This window comes from Sus scrofa, chromosome 18, assembly GCF_054392235.1.
Source record: "Sus scrofa isolate SSC_HxYL_T2T_F1_AM1 chromosome 18, Sscrofa_HxYL_maternal_Yorkshire_Landrace_v2.0, whole genome shotgun sequence".
In the NCBI taxonomy this organism is placed as follows: Eukaryota; Metazoa; Chordata; class Mammalia; order Artiodactyla; family Suidae; genus Sus; species Sus scrofa.
Genome location: NC_139400.1, coordinates 38,401,075 through 38,421,509, shown reverse-complemented (window position 1 = coordinate 38,421,509; position 20,435 = coordinate 38,401,075). Strand labels below are relative to the sequence as shown.

At 35.8% G+C, this 20,435-nt stretch overlaps 1 protein-coding gene across 3 annotated transcripts in view; it reads left to right on the top strand.

Annotated features, from left to right (window-relative positions):
* The window catches only part of MET (MET proto-oncogene, receptor tyrosine kinase), a 115,219-nt gene that overhangs the window by 15,245 nt on the left and 79,539 nt on the right, over positions 1-20,435 (top strand). For 2 of the 3 annotated variants that reach the window (XR_014833220.1, XM_021078532.2), the window contains exon 2: positions 13,474-14,690. Coding sequence is in view for 2 of the 3 variants with exons in the window: in XM_021078532.2 (XP_020934191.1) it covers positions 13,488-14,690 (1,203 nt within the window). In the remaining variant the exon portion in view is untranslated. 3 annotated transcript variants of the gene reach the window in all.

Here is a 20,435-nt window from a genome sequence, read left to right as displayed (position 1 = left end):
TTATACATGTACTTAGAAAGATATTTCTCAAGTGCGATGTGTGGATTCGTGTTATTCAAGGTTCCTGGATTAATCAGACAAAATCTGGTAACACTTCTGTGCAATCTGAACTATAAAATCACATCTATCCATTAGGATGAAAATTATTTTTAAATAGTTTTATAGGATTTCAAGCATCTTAGCACTTCCTTAGCACATTGAAAGTACACTCTTCACATTTTCAAGGGCAGTAAAACATTTTCATCTGACCTACAACTTATTAATAGGACGAAAGTCTGTCCATCATTCAAGACTCTGACAGTTCAATGTAGTTCCTGAATGGTACATTTTACAATATGCACAATGATAAAACAAATGTCCATTTATTCCTGTTTCCCAGAAGTTGAATACTTTTAGCCTTCCTTAAAAAGACAAAGATATTTAATAACAGATTATGACCATATGAGGGATAGTCTTGAGAATATAATGGAATTCTATTCTTTTTATCTTTACTGTTACCATATCAGATTTGGACAATGATCTCAATCATATGTTATAACCAGAAAATGCAAGTTTGCTTTTTCTTTTGCTATGAGTCAGTCATTTTCAATTTTTAAAATGTCTATTGGAAAAAGGGATACAATATTAGGTAAGAATCTGAATAAGAGCACTATTTAGGTTTCTTTCAGAGAAACAACATTTGTATAATAATCAAGAGTCTGTGTTTAGAGGAACCCTAACATTAATTATAATACATGAAAATTATTTTATACCATGTTTAACTTGTTTTCTCCTATAGCTACCTATATACAAATTTAATAAGATTTTTTATTGTAAATAAAGTATGCAAATCAACCTAGGAATACTTTTTCTGTTTCAGAAATTTCATGTCAGTGACAGGCTGCCATATACACAATAACTTTTCTCTGTAAGCATGTAAATCTTTTCCTTGATTTTTAGTTTAAAAAAAAAAAGAACCATTCCTTCCTTTTATACAGTTATGCCTCCATAAGATATTTAAACCCACCTGTTAGGAACAGGTTACCCTGATAATCACTTTGAAAACAGCATATTTTAGGCCTCATCAAAACAACAACAAAATGCATGCAGTCTTGCAACATGTATGTGCTACAGAAACCTAAAAATTCTGTTCTCCAAAAGATAAATAAGTTTGGCCAAAATCTTTTCAATCTGAATTCTATTAGTAAGAAGGGTGTTATTCCCTTATTTTTCTCCACTTGCTTATAATGTTATCTTATAATATACATTCAAAGAACATACTCATACTAAAAAAATTATTCATTGTTTATATGAAATTCAGATCTCACTAAGCATCCTATTTATATCTTTATTTGCTAAACCTCAGTGAGGGCATTGGTTTGCTCATCTTTAAAGAGAGAAAGTAATGGTTCCTAATTTGTTGTTCTTCCTTCATATGGAAGGGCCTTACCATGGTCTTTGTCTTGAAGGACAATTTAAGAAGGACTTCAGGAACTTGAAACAGGTTTAGCAGAAAACCACAAGATGGCCAAAGTGTGGGAAAATAATAAATAACACTATTTAAACTATAGATGAGAGGGCTAAGGTGATGAAACAGTCACCAAGTATTTGGAGTGGGCTCACCCAGTGGACTGTGCCAAATTCCTCATTTTTGATGAGAGCAAGTAGCAACTAGCTAAGACGCAACTTGTAATGATAAGCATAGTAGCTACATTTATTAAATGCCAGTATGTGCAGCATGACTGAATACTGTTGTCTCATAATTTATCTCTAACCCTCCTGGCAAACCCACATATGCGTACCATTATTATCCCCATGATTTAGATGAAGAAACTGACACTCAGGGCCAGAAAGTAAATAGTAAAGCCCACATTCACATTGCATCAAAGTGCCATAACACCAAAACCCACACTTTCCCTGCTACACCCTACCACTTCTGCAGGAGGTTTAATGAGTTATTGGGAACAATGGTGTCGAGCAAACTAGTCCATAAATACTAGACATGAGATCGACTCATGGGTATTTTGAATCATTTAAATGCGGTCATATAAAAGAGCAGTCATGTGGGATGAAAAATCCTAACGATTTTTTCTGTCCCTTTGACTTACTAGGGACATTAGGAACATTAGGACAATAGGAAATAATTATCAAGGTTACGTTTGGCTACATTAGAAAGGACTATTTTTTTGGCCACACCCAAGGCATGTCAAAGTTACCGGGTCAGGGATTGAACCAGCGCCACAGCTGTGGCAATGCCAGATCCTTAACATACTGAGCTACATGGGAACTTCCTAGAAGGGATTTTTTGACATGTATTGTTTTATCTTTCTAAAGTCAGCTTAGGTTTTTTTGATGATAATAACACTAAGTGTTAAAGATTTAGACATAAGATTCAAATGTTCACTAAAGCATGTTTTTAAAATTTGCTTTCTCAACAACCCAGTAAATCCATCACTTTTCAATTGAGATTACAAATTTATATTTTTAGCATTACCTTGCTGTCTTCAGATTCACAGATGATACACTTTTTTGTTATTATTATTAATAGTTATTTCCCCAATACAATTTTTTTTCTACTATACAGCATGGTGACCCAGTTACACATACATGTACACATTCTATTTTCGCACATTATCATGCTCCATCATAAGTGACTCTACATAGTTCCCAGTGCTACACAGCAGGATCTCATTTCTATTCCATTCCAAAGGCAACAGTTTGTATCTGTTGACCCCAAGCTCCCCAACCATCCCACTCCCTCCCCCTCCCCCTTGGCAACCGCAAGTCTAATCTCCAAGTCCATGATTTTCTTTTCTGTGGAAAGGTTCATTCATGCCTTATATTAGATTTCAGTTATAAGTGATATTGTATGGTATTTGTCTTTCTCTTTCTGACTTACTTCACTCAGTATCAGAGTCTCTAGTTCCATCCATGTTGCTGCAAATGGCATTCTTTTGTTCTTTTTTATGGCTCAGTAGTATTCCATTGTGTATATATACCTCATCTTCCTAATCCAGTCGTCTCTCGATGGACATTTGGGTTGTTTCCTTGTCTTGGCTATTGTGAATAGAGCTGCAGTGAACATGCAGATGCATGTGTCTTTTTTAAGTACAGGTTTGTCCGGATATATGCCCAAGAGTGGGATTGCAGAGTCATATGGTAGTTCTATATATAGATTTCTAAGATATCTCCATAATGATCTCCATATTAGCTGTACCAGCTTACATTCCCACCAACAGTGCTGGAGGATTCCCTTTTCTCCACACCCCCTTCAGCATTTGTTATTTGTGGACTTATTAGTGATGGCCATTCTGAGTGGCGTGAGGTGGTATCTCGTGGTAGTTTTGATTGCATTTCTCTAATAATCAGTGATATTTAGCATTTTTTCATGTGATTGTTGGCTATCTGTACATCTTCCTTGGAAAAATGTCTATTCAGGTCTTTTGCCCATTTTTCAGTTGGGTTGTTTGTTTTTTTGCTGTTGAGTTGTATAAGTTGCTTGTATACCCTAGAGATTAAGCCCTTTTCAGTTGCATCATTTGAAAATATTTTCTCCCATTCTGTAAGTTGTCTTTTTGTTTTCTTTTTGGTTTCCTTTACTGTGCAAAAGCTTTTCAGTTTGATTAGGTCCCATGGGTTTATTTTTGCTCTTATTTCTGTTGCTTTGGGAGACTGACCTGAGGAAAATATTCATAAGGTTGATGTCAGAAAATGTTTTGCCTATGTTCTCTTCTAGGAGTTTGATGGTGTCTTGTCTTATATTTAAGTCTTTAAACCATTTTGAGTTTATTTTTGTGCATGGTGTGAGGGTGTGTTCTAGTTTCATTGATTTGCATGCAGCTGTCCAGGTTTACCAGCAGTACTTGCTGAAAAGACTTTCTTTTTCCCATTTTATGTTCCTGCCTCCTTTGTCAAAGATTAATTGACCATAGGTGTCTGGGTTTATTTCTGGGGTTCTCTATTCTGTTATATTGGTCTATATGTCTGTTTTGGTACCAGTACCACACTGTCTTGATGACTGTGGCTTTGTAATACTGCTTGAAGTCTGGGAGAGTTATGCCTCCTGCTTGGTTTTTGTTTCTCAGGATTGCTTTGGCAATTCTGGGTCTTTTGTGGTTCCATATAAATGTTTGGATTGTTTGTTCTAGTTCTGTGAAAAATGTCATGGGTGATTTGATAGGGACTGCATGGAATCTGTAGATTGCTTTGGGCAGTATAGCCATTTTTACAATATTAATTTTTCTAACCCATGAGCATGGAATATCTTTCTATTTCTTTCAATCCTCTTTAATTTCCTTGATTAATGTTTTATAGTTCTCAGCATATAAGTCCTTTACCTCCTTGGTCAGTTGTATCCCCAGGTATTTGATTTTTTGTGGTGCAATTTTAAAAGGTATTGTATTTTTGTATTCCTTTTCTAATATTTCATTGTTATTATACAGAAATGCAGCTGATTTCTGAATGTTAATCTTATATCCTGATACTTTGCTGAATTTGTTGATCGGTTCAAGTAGTTTTGGGATTGAGTCCTTATGGTTTTCTGTATGTAGTATCATGTCATCTGCATTACACACTTTTTGAGGGTAGAAACTCTCGGTATCTAGACGAGGGCATAGTATGCAATGGGAGCTCACAAATATTTGATTAATATTCTATGATTATAATATGACTTTTCCTAAGTAGTGAGTGTTTATAAATACAGTATTTGAAATGCCATCAGGAATCTCTGTTTGGGATCATCTTTCTTTAACTTTGTTTTTATGGGTCTGCTTTTAAAATTAATGGAAATAATATAAATATAGAAAAAGCTAAGAATTTTCCTTAGGATTTCACTCTGGCAAGTCCTCCTAGAGATTTAGCCATGACTATTTTTATGACTGTAATTTCCTTAATGTGGGGCCTCGGCCATTTTCCATCATCATAAATCCCTTTTATATACCTAAAAGCAGGATTGAAATGTTTTCTAGTTTTTATGTCTTGACTCTTCACTTAGATACATTATTTCTTTCTTAAGATTATGTTAAGTAAATGTTGTAGAAGATTTTTTTTTCCTACAGAGCAGGGAAAAAAAAACTAGTATAGCACCTCAGAAATTTTAACTAGTAGATATGTTTCCAAATGCAAAGTGAAATGTTTAAAGTATTTACTCAAGTAAATAAAGAAGCCATCTTTTCCAGTTACTTGAATATTTTCATTAAATTTCTCTCATGCACTTAATTTTGTGTTTGAATTCACAAGTTTGTAGAATCTTCGAGTGGACATTGTTTAGTCATGACTTTTTCAGGTGTGAGAAATGAAAGAATTGCAGAAACTGCTGATGAAAAAAAAAGAGAAATAAAGGAGGAAAGAAAAAATGTACTGGTCCTCATCAGTGGAAGACACGGTGGATATATGCTCCAAAAACAGCATTTGTAGCCTTTCTCCATGTCTAACATTCTCTGTTCCTTGGGTCACTTTCATGCTCAAGCAGGCTTTCTCCACACAGTGGCAAAGATGGTCATCAGACTCCCCAAGTTAAATCATCTTTACTGCTTGTGATTTTTGATGGAGAGAGTTCCCCTCCTAATGTCTTTATTAAACCCCAAAAGACTGATTGGCCTTGCTTTATTCACATGCTCACCCCTGACCAAGTTCTGGGTCAAAGGAGAAGCCAGCCTGGTTTGTAAGCACCTTGTGGTAAGGAGATAGGCCATATGATTGACCAGTCCCATTAGATAGGGGAGGGCTTTCAAAAGAGTTGCTAGGAGTAGAGATAGTGGAAGCTGGCCAAGTGAAAAAAAAAAAGGTGTTTACTAAAATATTGTGCCTTTAGAACAAAAATCTCTCCCAGGAAATGCAAATAATTTGAAACAGTTCAAGTAAGCATCCTACTTTTTTAAAAAAATCGTAATACATTCATAAGAACTAGATTGTGTTTATCATATTTTATGTACTGTTTTACCCTCCTTGAATCTCAGTTTTGTCATGAAATCATGGGTGTTTCCCCTGTTTTCCCCATGATGGTTTTCCCTGAAAATACAAGAATAATGCTTACCTTCTAAGAAAACATGCAGATTAGAAGGGAGGATGTAATTGGCAGCATCTTATAAACTGTGAAGTACTATCTATATAGTTACAAAATATTATGATTTCTTTTTTTTTTTTTTTTGTCTTTTTACCATTTCTAGGGCCGCTCCCACAGCATATGGAAGTTCCCAGGCTAGGGGTCGAATCGGAGCTGTAGCTGCCAGCCTACACCTGAGCCACAGCAACGAGGGATCCGAGCCGCGTCTGCAACCTACACCACAGCTCACAGCAAAGCCAAATCCTTAACCCACTGAGCAGGGCCGGGGAGCAAACCCACAACCTCATGGTTCCTAGTCGGATTCGTTAACCACTGAGCTGTGACGGGAACTCCAAAAAATATTATGATTTCTAAGAAAATCACTTCCTAACGAAAATAAAGTTAACTTTGTCAATGTTTAGGTAGTTTCTCTTACAAAACATATTCCATGATACCTGTTGTGTTTTTTTGATGAAGTATCAGTACTTGCATACACCACACATGTGTTCTTTGAGGCAGATTTCTGTTGATGAGGACGATGATGGTGTCGGTAGTAGTGATGATAGGCGTGGGTAGTACTCGTAAATCTTTAGAGAATTAATGTATTTCTAGATGAGGAAGGGCAAGAAAAGATCAGTGTAAGCTAGCTACATGAGAAAACTAGAGGTAGACTGATGACAGAGTTGAGTAGCTGGTCTTATGGTTAGGCTGAGCTGATATTGGTTGCTAGTAGAGCAGTCCTCTTTAAAGGAAATACTCCTAAATACCAATAGCTTAATGACCAAGGTACTATTGAGATAATCACTCCCAGGAAATGTTTTTCCAGTGAGCTTATCTTAACTATCAAGTGAAAAGAAATAAAGGAATGTTTTATGAATGATTCAGTTTCACCTGCTATGTGCATGACATTTTGAAAGAATGAATTAGTCAGTCTCTTTGAATCATCTTTACGTGTTCCTTTCAGTAAGGAACTCAAAGTTGATTAAATGGCCAGCAATATTTCAGAAAAAAAGAAAGAAAAAACAAACAGTAAAAAGACATTTTATATTGAAAGCCTGTTCCAAGCACATCACAGGAATAAATATATCAAGGCAAAAATATATGAAAGATGAAAGTATTTCTGAAGTCACTTCCAATATAAATATTAAAATTGCTCACACAGCCTGCTCTGGCAGATGATATGGATAGACAAAGCAATATATGCCAGTTCAATGGTATCAGAGTAAAATATAATTGTAGACAAACAATCTCAGAGTTCAAAATTATTAGAAATGGAAAATACTTTAGAGTTCATTTTTTCAACCTGGGAGTACACTTATAAGTATTTAATAACCATCCCTCCGGGGGGTGGGGGGAAGCCTGAATTGTAGTGTTTGCCAATTTCTATCATGTAGATACTCTCAACATGGCGGAATTTAAGCTACCAAGATGAGGTCACTAAACACAAGCTGGAAAGAGATGCACATGATAGGCTATCTTTAGCCAGTTCAGGAGTGCTCCAGCACACAACTTGTTCAACACTATAATTTTACAAATAAGGAAGCAGCTAAGGCCAAAGGAGTTAGATGACTGGCTTTGGGTCATACAGCTGTTTAGCTGAACTGCCACAACTAACACCTGCTTCCCCCCCACTTCCCATGCTGAGCATCAATATTGTGAATGCATTGTGAGAAAAGGACCAGGACTGATTGATTGGTAAGCCTGCCTGACTCCGCTAGCCTGGTTAAGTTCCCCTTGAGGGGATCCTTTAGACCTTTCCACATTGAGTTTAAGCTATGGTCTGTTAGTCTGCCTCCCCTACTAGTCTGAGATCTCACTGACAGAAAGTGTTTTATTTATTTTTGTATATTCAGCATTCTGCACAGTATCTGAAACATAGTAGATGCCTAAAAAGTATTTTTTGTGGGCTAGAACAAACAATAAGAGAGAATCGTTATTAGCCTACTATGTGCCAAACACTGCTCTTAGTGGTTTATATGCATTAACTCATTGAATCCTCAGAGCAATCATCGGTGAAACAGGTACTATAATCACTCCTATATTTCAGATGAGAAAATAGAGGCTCAGAAAAATTTACCCAAAGTCACAAAGACTGAGTGGATTCAAACCCTGTATTCGGTCTCCAGAGCCTGTGGACTTGATCACTCAGCTCTCACTCAGTTAACTGCAGTGTCATCAGGGTGCATAGTTCAACAGCAATACCTCTGAAAGTATTCCTCTATTCCTTGTGAAGGACACAAACATTTCCTAGAAAAGATCTCATCTGACCAACACACACCATTGTTAATGGGGAAGGCCTTAATTAATTAGACTAATCAAAGAAATAAAATGTTTAAGTTTTGTCATTATCTAAGAGTTAAACAGAAACCCCTATTTTAATTAAAACTTCTATTGTTGACAGTGGGTCTTAGTCCTATATTTTTGCTTTAATAAAAAATTTTATTAGCCTTTCTTTGATTTTTCACGCTGAAAAATAGCTTTACTTTGCTATCAAGAAAATGTAAAGGAGGTATAGGAGACTGGGTTACTAACTCCAGGGGTATTCTGTAGGGTTTTTTCCTTAAATAGAAAAAAATCCTCCTTCCCTACTGGTTTTCTTAGGATTTGCCATCTCATCAAGTGAGATAACAAAAAAGCCCATTAATACATTTGTACATTTTCTTAGATTCTAATTAACTGAGGTTTAGTACCGTGAGCAACTTATGTACCAGCCTTACCATATGAACCTTATTTTTAGAACATAATCTAATATAGTACCTAAGATTTTTTTTTGAAGATCATTTTGATATGATCAAAAACACCTAGAAGAAAAAAGTCGTTCTCCTCCACACTGCATTAATGGGCATTAATTAAGATGCAAATCTGTTGTAATGCTTTTTTTTTTAATTTTGGCAGTAACAGTTCATTTATTTTCTTTCCTTATTATTTTTTCTAGATAAAATATGGTGATAAATTACATATTAGGCTAATGTTTTGAATTTTAGAAGGTATCCTGATACCATATTGAGAAATGCATTTAATTTTTCCACACCATTTAGGTTTAGATAACATTTGGAGTCTGTAGTTTGTATTTGTCTTCTAATAGGACAACTTATCCCAAATCCTTTTCTTCAACTTGTCCCAAATCCTTTTCTTTTCCTCTGCTCCCCTACCAGCACCAAAAATTTTCTAATACATTTCAAAATAGAATTGTATATGAAAATAATAAGATTACATATATATTCATTTATATTTATATGCGCTATGTAACAATAAAAGTGCTTTCAAAGAGGAGATTTCTTTTGATACTAAAAATAGTCATGTGAAGCTATTGGACCCTGGGACTCAGAGGTGGATGAATTGCCTGAAGTCACATAGCCAGAGAGGGAAAGGGCTGGAACCAGAGCTCTAACTTCTGCTGCCATGCACTCTCCCTCTTAGCTCAGGAAACTGCTTCAGTGTGAGTGAAGCATTCAACAGCCTGGACAGATTCCTGTCAGCCAGGCTTGGGATTGAATCCGGTACTAACTGTGTGACTTTTGGCAATGCTCATCTATAAATGGAGAATAATAATACTTCCTACTTCACAGGGTGTTTATGAAGAGCAAATAAGAGGATTTAACAGAATGCCTAGCAAGCACTCAACACATGTTACTTTTATTTTACCTTAATGAAGCTTAACTTTGCCTTCTGGCCCAACTATAGTTTTCTAGCCAATCAGATGCCTTCATTTGGATCATGAAAATCACTTTGTCCTTGACCTTCTTCCTTAGGTTTCTCCCATATCTCATGAATGTTAAGAAAAAATCATATACATTGTCTCTTAACTTCAAGGAATCCTCAAAGCTACTCTACAATCCTTTCTTTCATTTCTTGTTGACCTCAGTTTGCATGCCCTGCTTTAGATACTCTAAACCTCCTCCTTCACTCTGAAGTCCCTCGTTACTCCTCTATAACCATCAATTTCAGTAGATGGTCATATACCCTATTTTATTTTATTTTATTTTATTTTATTTTAATTTTTATGACCCCACCCTTGGCATATGAATGTTCCTGGGCCAGGGTGGCGTCAAATCAGAGGTGCAGCTGGGGTCTATGCCATGACCACAGCAACACCAGATCTGAGCCACATCTGTGACCTATGCTGCAGTTTATAGCGATGCTGGATCCTTAACCCATTGATCAACAAGGCCAGGGATGGAACCTACATCCTCACAGAAATAACATTGGGTCTTTAAACCACTAAGCCACAATGAGAATTCCTCCTAATTCATTTTTAGAACATTGAGATCATATGCCCTGAACTCCTTAAATGTCCCTATATCTTTATCTGACTTCTCATCCTTTCCTACTGTCTCAGGAAAAGTGACCTCTCTTATGTTTCAGGGCTCTTGGAAATGCCTCTGTTTGATCCCTTGCAGTATTACTACAACAATTTTTATGACCCTCTTTTTCCCTCAGTTGCCATTTTTCCCTCTTCTCTAGGCTCAACTACTTGTATTTGTCCTGATTGCCTCCTCTGCTCTGTCCTGCCAAATATCTTTGCACAAACTGCTCTTCCATTAGAAATTTCCACTCCTCAACCTCTTTCAAAACTCAACTGTGGCATCATTTCCTGGTTTCCTCCCATATTTTCTGTCTCTCAGTCCCTCCACCAAGTGACTATGAGCTTCCCGGGGAAAGGCACTGTGTTTCTGTGTTCCCAGAACCTACTCCAGTGCCTAGCTCTGAATAGATACCCAACAAATGTTAGTAGAAGCAAAGAAGATCTGCAAATAATCATATGGCTTTCCTGCAATTTAAAAATAAAGTCCTCCTGATCCTGATACTGCCGTCTGCTTGTCCTTCCTCTGACAAACATTGTACTTCCTCTTCACACATCCCATTGCAATTTAGCATCTGATACCACTATTGAATCTCCTGAAACTATTCTTTTGAAGGTCAATAGGAGCGTTTGTGTGGACCACGTGCACTTTCTTGAGATCCTCGCTTGCCTTCTTTGATACAGTGGAATATTGACTCTCTTGACGCCTCCCTGAATTTATCTTCCTTGATTCCTTCATTTGTTTCTCCAGTGCAGGTAACCAAGACCTGGTTCATTTGCCTTGTCTTCCTTCATCTTGTCCCTCCATGAACATACTGATTCTTGGTTATAATCATCACCTCTGTGCAGATAACATGCAAAGTTTATTTGTTTCCTGAATAGAATCCTAATCATTCCACTAAGATCAAGTTCTGGCAGACACTTGGTACTCATGCTTCTTCTTGCCACTGTCTCATCCAAGATGGACAGTGTGTCACCCAATCGTGCTGCTTTCTCAGGAAGGGCAGGCTTCTCTTCAAAACCTTTCTCATTATTCTTCCCTATTGCTTGGCACAAATGCTCTGTCTGCTTGGAATCTTCAGTCTTCACTTATTCCAGCCATCTGCTTCCTGGTGAACAAAGTAAACCCTACTAGTCATCCCTGTAGCAGAACATTTTCACTCATTCCTCAATAATGTATCAAAGTTAATATATTTAATACCAACTTACCATATTCCTTGATCTTTAGCCTAATTTCATCCTACTAACTACTGTGGTTTTACAACTTTTTCCACTTTTCCTCAGATGATGCTAGTTATCTTTGCCTTATCCTTTGTGTATCCACCAATTTAGGTATCAAATCTTTTTATTCAAAGATGTCTCTCATTCATTCCTTCCTTTCTATTCTTGGGGCAGCCATCTTCGTTCTGGCGCTTATTACCTCGTTATGCCTATAATAATAGCCTGTCATCTGGTCTTCCCATTACCAGGTTCTCCCGACTCTAAGCCACTTTGCCTCAAGATCAATTGCCCAGAGTAAAACCTTGCTTATATGACTCTCCTACTCAAAACTATTAAATAATGCCTATAATTCCTAACAATCTAATAGAGTAAAATTATCTTTGATTTTTGAGTCAAAAGATTTGCTTTCAAGTTCTGGCTACTATACTAATCTATTCTTTGGCTTCGAACTTATTGTTTAATTTTTATTCACTCATTTATCCAACATAAATTTAAACACCTACTGTGTTCGAGGCTCTGTGTCAAGTCCTTGAGATAGAATGATAAGCCAAACAGACATTGGCCTTTCTCTTCTGGACCTCACAACATATTGGGCTTGTTCGTATTTATCGTGATCATAGTAATCCTAAGTACAAGCCATGCCTTTCTCTCTTGAGGCTTTTAGCTTTTGGTTTGTGCTATATAGGGTATTATAATGCTGTGTATTATAGTAATTTGCATATGTATATTATCTCAACCACACTATAGGTTCACTGAAAGGTAAGTGCCACCTGCCACTTTCCATAGTGTAAGCACAAAGCCATGTACATACTAGTTACTCAGTGAATTCTGTTGTGGTTTGGTAGACCTAGAGTTAATCTTTGGCATAATTATAACGCCTAGTATGTTTTTCGAGGATTCCTTTGTCCTGTCAGAATTATGCATTTTAAAAGGGAAAAAAGTAATAATTATTTCAATTCTGTTGCTTCTAATGTGTCTCCTTTCTAATCCACCAACAGCCTATAGCTGTTATAAGTAGAACTCACTATGGTTATAAGGTGCATATTAAGTTTTTAAAACCTGAATAACAAATCCACTCATGTCTCCCAGTAAAATGACTGTCCACATGCATACAATGGAATGTAAAAATAATGTTCTTTTAACGAAATAGCTTTTGACTTGGTAATGAACAATATGTTGTTTTTCCCTGAGAAATAATTCTAGGACTTTAGTCCTAAAGATATTTTATTTAATACATTTTCAGCTTGCTGTTTTTACATTCCCAGTGATCTTACATTAAGTTAAATATTTGTCTATCCAAAACAATAGGTCAGTTATAGCCAAATTATAACTGTACCTTTCCTCTGCACACACAAAAAAAATCCTATAACAGCATGTGATCATATTGCTTCTAGAATTTATGATTGTTTTCTTCCAAAAGGAAGCTAAATTTAGCCTAGTAATTCTACATGCTCCCAAGGAAACAATGCCTGCTGTGATTTCTAGGATAAATGAATCTGCACCACAATTCCTTTACTTGACTGAGAAAGTTTAAATATCAACCTAGTCATTAACCACAGATATTAAACCACATTAAACAACCAGCAAGGGGTTAAGAAAGAAATTTGCTATGTTTCTGATTTCACTGCTGAATGAGTCTAACTTAGTTGCTGTATCGTTCTTAATACAGAACATTGTTTGCATCTCATAATGGGTCTCTAAAATTACTTGTTCATGGGTTGAGTTCTAAAATTAAACTGTGTAGAGTCATATCCAACTGCACAATACATCTTTATGTGAAACCAGCTAGAGTTTTTTGTTTTCACTCAATGTAAAAATTCCAGTTAGGAAGACTTATTTCTCATAATTTAACTGGTAAAGTTCTTTCAGTTTCTTCTCTGTTTCTAGTGACAACTAAACTGTTCTCGCCTTGAACATGTTTTGACAGATAAACTTCTCACCATGAAGGCCCCTGCTGTGCTTGCACCTGGCATCCTTGTGCTTCTGTTTACCTTGGTGCAGAAGAGCAAGGGAGAGTGTAAAGAGGCACTGGTAAAGTCCACGATGAATTTGAACATGCAATATCAGCTTCCTAACTTCACTGCGGAAACACCCATTCAGAATGTCGTTTTACACAAGCATCACATTTACCTGGGTGCCCTTAACTACATTTATGTTTTAAATGACATAGACCTTCGGAAGGTTGCTGAGTACAAAACTGGGCCCGTGCTGGAACACCCAGATTGTTTCCCATGTCAGGACTGCAGCCACAAAGCCAATTTATCAGGTGGCATTTGGAGAGATAACATCAACATGGCTCTGCTTGTTGACACGTATTATGATGACCAACTCATTAGCTGCGGCAGTGTCCACAGAGGGACCTGCCAGCGGCATGTCCTTCCACCTGATAATATCGCTGACATCAAGTCAGAGGTTCACTGCATGTACTCCCCACAGGTAGATGAAGAGCCCAGCCAGTGTCCTGACTGTGTGGTGAGTGCGCTGGGAACCAAAGTCCTGCTGTCTGAAAAGGACCGGTTCATCAACTTCTTCGTGGGTAATACCATAAATTCTTCTTACCTTCCGGATCATTCATTGCATTCAATATCAGTGAGAAGGCTAAAGGAAACGCAAGATGGTTTTAAGTTTTTGACAGACCAGTCCTATATTGATGTTCTACCTGAGTTCCGAGATTCCTACCCCATTAAGTATGTCCATGCCTTTGAAAGCAACCATTTTATTTACTTTTTGACAGTCCAACGGGAAACTCTCGACGCTCAGACTTTTCACACAAGAATAATCAGGTTCTGTTCTGTAGACTCTGGATTGCATTCCTACATGGAAATGCCTCTGGAGTGTATTCTCACAGAAAAGAGAAGAAAGAGATCCACAAGGGAGGAAGTGTTCAATATTCTCCAAGCTGCATATGTCAGTAAGCCTGGGACTCAGCTCGCTAAGCAAATAGGTGCCAACCTGAATGATGACATTCTCTATGGGGTATTTGCACAAAGCAAGCCAGATTCTGCCGAACCAATGAATCGCTCTGCCGTCTGTGCATTCCCTGTGAAATATGTCAATGAATTCTTCAACAAGATTGTCAACAAAAACAATGTGAGATGTCTCCAGCATTTTTATGGCCCCAACCATGAACACTGCTTCAACAGGGTAAGTCACCACAGGTCCCCTACTTACATATTATGTGGTAAAAGTCAGAACTGATAATCAGTCTAGAAAAGACTATCAAAGGCTTTTTGGTGCTTGGTAAATGGTTTTTACCCAAAATATCTGCTAATTCTTTCCAAGAAAATTTAGAAATTGAATCTTCGTTTAAAGGTAAGTCATAACTTGAGAAAAATTTAATGTGATTACCAAAAGAAAATATAAAATATTTTTACAATTTGTGTTTACATGTTTGCCATCATTTTTCAGATTATTAAACTTATTTCTCATATAAGTTTTAGTAGTTGTGGTAATATGTACATAAATTTTAATACAACAACAGTTCCTGTGAAATACAGTTATTGAGATCCCATGCAATCTTTACAACTTTTAGAGTAAGTTGCTCAAGTTAATTTGTAGGTTTTGCAGACTTTTTTATGAGACCCCCATTTGCTCACTGATATATGAATAAGCGGTCTATATTCTTAGCAATACTTAAAGGAATTTACCCAAAAGCAAACAAACAAAATCCCTTCTAAAATGTTGAGATATAAAACATTTTTAAGTGTGCTAATATACTTCTATGAATAAATTAGAAAACTAGATATGAAATTTTTGCTCTCAAATCTCTCCTTTAGATTTTGACTTCACTTATGGACTTCCTGCTTTAATAGGCATGTGTCTACCACGTTCTAATTTGGTGCTTTTTAACCTGGTTGATATTTGAAATTTATAGATATAAATATTTTTGGTTAATGATCGCAGTTACATGAAATGATATTTTGACAGAAAGTGTTAGGGAAATTCTTTGTTGCTTTGATTTAGATATAATAAAGACTACTAGTAGAGGATTTTTCTACTACTACTAGAGGATTTTTCCTGCTAGTCGTCAGATCACTTGATGCTAGAGGAAGAGCATCAAATTGGGAGTCTATTGTGCCTTGGGCTTTGTTGGTTTCAGCCCGGATTTGAACATATAGACCAGGCTGTGCCTCCTAAAGTAATGACCACTAGTGGTCATAATTGGATGAACAAATAGCACATCTTTTCTAAAGGCAATTTGGCTTTGAAAATGTATATCTCACTTACTCTAGCAGTTTTTAGTCTAAGTAGTAAAGGTTATCATTGTAAGCAGGAAGAATATTAAACATGTTCTCAATAAGAGAAAAGTATATAATTTGCAGAAAGGTACCAAGGACATATGAATTCAGAAACATTTGCTGAAATGTCTGGGATACTTCTCCAGATGGAATCTCAAAGTAATTTATTTATAAAGTTAGAAAAACACTTTTGAGAAAATAAATCTGTCTTTTGGTGAACTAAAGATTAACTTCCCTTTCTTCTTCCTCCAGTCTATGAATATACATAAAATACATACATACATACTTATCCCAATTAAGACTTATTTATCCGTGAATACATTTAATATATGTTGCAAAATCTGTGAGAAGCAATGGGATTCCTCATGAGGTTGCCTCTTCTTGCTAGAAAATACAAAAGAATGAAAGGAAATGAAAAGACTTTTAGAAACCTGGAATTAGTGTAATATTAATAGCATTTCAGAGAAAACACTTTTCCTGCATCCAATAAATTGCTTCAGAAACACAAGTTTAAAAAAGAGTCTATTAGGAATTCCTGCAGGGCCTCTAAAGCACATGACTTTGCTATTTAAATCTTGTTCTGTTAAAAATTAAAAAGAGACTTTACCTTACAAGGATATATTGATATCTTATTCTCATTGTTTTATTTTGTACATTTTGCCCCCTATGTAAAAGTATTTATCTATTCTAGGAATTCTCAAAACACAACTGAACTTTATCCTACCTCTTTGACTTTTTTAGTGTTCCAAAGGGAACAAAAAGGCAGGGTTACCCAGTGAAATTCAGGTCAGTTTTATCTCCCAGGAAAAATGCCCAAAATGTACCAGCCACACCTGAAACCATTATCACTCCCATCACAAAAAATTCTTGTGGGAAACAAGACAGAACTTGCCAACATAGTCTTACAAGGAAAGCCAGCTTTTACACTAGCCAAATTCCATAAAAACAAATACCTTCAAATCTCCTCTATTTATTTGTCTGTTTATCTTCTCTGGTTACTAAAGGTCAAAATTATTCCAAGAATGAGACTACCCACGTTCTCGGTTTTCATATACATGTCACAGAAAAACCTCAGATAGTTCCAATAATCAGCATACAATCATTTCCAAGCTTCATCATAAAATGAAGACACCCAGAGCTGTTACTCACACGAAACCAAAATGATTTACAAGACCAAGTATGTTTGGAAAGACTCAAAGCAATACAACAACTCCATTTTGTCTTGGCAAATTTACTTGGCAAAGACATCAGGTGACCCATCTAACAATTTCTTGGAACTGAGTTTTTGTTTTGGCATAACGTTTAGTGAATAGGCACATATATTACAGTTTTGTTATTAATATGTCTAATCAATCAGATCTTTATGAAGGGACCATTGTGCTTTGCGGACAAAGTTAAGAAAGCTGCAGCAGTAACTTTCCACCAAGGCTTCTGCCCAGTCCTCAGTGTGAGAGCACAGCTGGGTTCTCCTTGAGCTTCTGCCCTATGCAAAACACTTTTCTATCACAGCATCAGACAAAGCACCAGGAAAGGGACTTCTAGAGTCTAAGGGTCCAGCAGGTATATCAGACCTGACTTGCTTATTTTAGGTCATATATTATGTTGTTTTTTCTACTCTCATGTTTTATGAAAGCATCTGTGCAAACTTTTCATATACATCATCTCATAATGATGACATCACTAAAATCTTTATTGGAGTCATCTGGTAGTTTCCAGAGCACATCGTCTTCACCTCTGAGTTATTTGTGCTTCATAACTTGATGATGCTATATATAATCATAACAGTATAATGATACTATTTCTGAAAACTTATACCAAGCCACAGATATCCATTCATGTAATTAAATATCCATTAAATATAATTAATAAAATTAATATGTTTGTTTATATATAAATAATATATAATGTATAATATAATTAATGTAATTAATGTATCATGTAATTATCCATTCATGTTGATTAAAATAGCTGTTCTGTAAGAATATATTCTTGATCTCTACAATGTAATCATTTTCTCCGTTGCTTTTGAAAGTGATTCTTAAAGGATTTGTTTACAATGATATCCAATATTTACAATTATGAGATTATACACCCACAAATAATTAAATCTTTAGTCTTAAATATCTTTACTACCTTTTTTACCCATTCATCATTCGACATCTATAAGAATCCTAAATTAGTATTGATTGAAGTTGTCTTAGGCTAATGGGTATTCCCTAAAAGAGCACATTATTATTCAAAATAAAGTAACTGAGAAAATGCCTCATAATTGAAGACTTTGTAAATTCCCAAATTTGGGCATTAAAAAAAAAACACCTCACCTTCTATTTGGGGATAAACTATTCAAATTTCATTTTAAGCACATTAACTGGAATCTGTAACAGTATCACATAAAGAATGTAGTAATATAACAGTTATTCCAGGAAAGAACTAGAATCAGTACACATTGACCCAGTTTGCTCCAAATAAGAATCAATATTGTTTGAAGGAATTTTTTGTTCCCAAATCAGCAGAGATTCTGTTTCCTAAATTATAGTATACTCACTAATAGAAGTAGAATTACACATTTTGGAAAGATTTTTAACCAAAATTGAAATTAAAAAGGGCTCTTGAAATAGCTCTCACCTACCCAGAAAATACAATTGTGACATTATACTTTTTCTTGCAATCCCACTATCAAAGTTTTGCTCTGTATATAAGCATTTGACAGAATATAAGTAGACTTGTAGCAAATACTTTTACCAATATCTTGGTCATCTTAATGACCAATAATTGATCAGTTGAGCAGGAAAAGCATGCAATTTGGTGCCATACTCACCTGGTTGGAAGTCCTGGTTTCCTTTGTACCAGCTGGGTAACTTCTGCCACATTACTTAATTCTTAGAGTCTCAGTTTCCTCATTCATAACATGCAGATAACAATACCTACTTCCCAAGGTTTTGTAAAAATGTGAGATAATAAAGTACCTGGCACAATAAGATCACCATAAATTTAGCTCTTTGGGAGGCATCATGGCCTAACAGCACAAGACTGAAATTGAAAAGATCGGGGTTCAAACTTATACCTCATGATTTTCTGTCTGGCCATGAGAGTTGTATTTAAACTATATGAACCCATTTTCCTCCATGCAGGACTATGATGTGGACAAGTGCAATAGTGTTTATAAAGGCTCTAACTTTGTCCTTGGCACATAATAAATAGGAGCTATTATTGTAAGGAATATTTGTATAAAGAAAGTCAAATTCAAATTATTGGATTGTTTTCTGAAAGAGGCACATTGTGGTTCTGTTGCTCATGAGGGTCTTTTACTTCCCTCACTAACTCTTATGAGTGACTTACCTCCATAATGCTTAATTCGTATAAGTCCTCCTTAAGACTTCATAGTTCCAAAAGAAAAAGTAAAAAAGGAGAGATGGGAGTAGTGGTGGTTCGGGCGGTAGAAAGACAGCTGAATCAGAATTGCACTATACAGTCAGGCTGGAAGGTATAAGATGTGCTTCTTTCCCTGACTTTTAATCCTAACTACCTATGATGCTGTTAAGATTATGCTAACAGAATTTGTTATATTATGCCTTCAAGTGTTGGTAGATAATGCAGTTTCAGAAAAAGTCAACCTCATAGGTTGTTTGTACTAAGCTTCCTTCTTTTTAAACATCATTTATACTCAAATTCAAAGAGTAGCCAACTGCTTCCCAAAATAAAGGAAACTTAAAGTAGTAATTTTCCATCTCCGTTTCAAAGAGTGCCAAAGTTAAAGGGTCACCACTCAGAGCCATCAAAGGAAGAAAGCAAAATAATTAGAACAATTTTGAATGAAAACAAAATCAAAACAAGATGCAAACAAGGGATAATAGGAATAGGCAGAAAAATAAACATACACTAATGTTTCTTTATTACTATTATAAAGATGATAGATGAGTAAAATTGGGTTACATTTAAGTTGTAATGGAAGAAAATAATTGCAGCCTTCCATCAGGAAACCACAAGGACCATTATTGATCTGTCATCCTCAGGGCATGTCTCGTAATGTTTAATAAAATAAACAAAGATTTATAACTCTTTATAAGCCATACATCTATAATCTCCTACACCACACCATTTGAACTGAGAATGTGGAGTCGTTGTTACAAATAACATCCATGTAATTTTACTAGTTTGGCATGTCTTCTTTAAACAGTCTAGCACTCTCAAGAGAACGCATTCTGTATTAGGGATGAAAAATGTGAAGTCAGATTTCAGGGTTTTTTTTTACTTTCTGTGCTCCAAAATGAGAGAACGTTATGCTATATGAAAAATGTTATTGAGGATTCTTCATTCCAAATACTAAATATCTTGGCCATATGCCAAATGTAATAGCTACCAAGGCAAAATCTTTAAAGAAAGAAAATCCTTGAGATAGAAGGATTAAATATACTTTTTAAAAATCTAAGTAGAAATTCATTAATTTTATGTTTGATTCCTTTCCTTCTATAAACTGTTCTTTATTCTCTCTTGGGCTTAGGGAGTCCCCGCTCCCTGACTTGCTTGTTTGAATTCTCCTTTCTACCCATCCTATGAAAAGAGCCATATTGCATTATTTTATTAAAAGGAATTTAAAATTATTTTCTTTCCAGGACTTTGTAACATTCTCTGAGATCACAAGGCACACCCT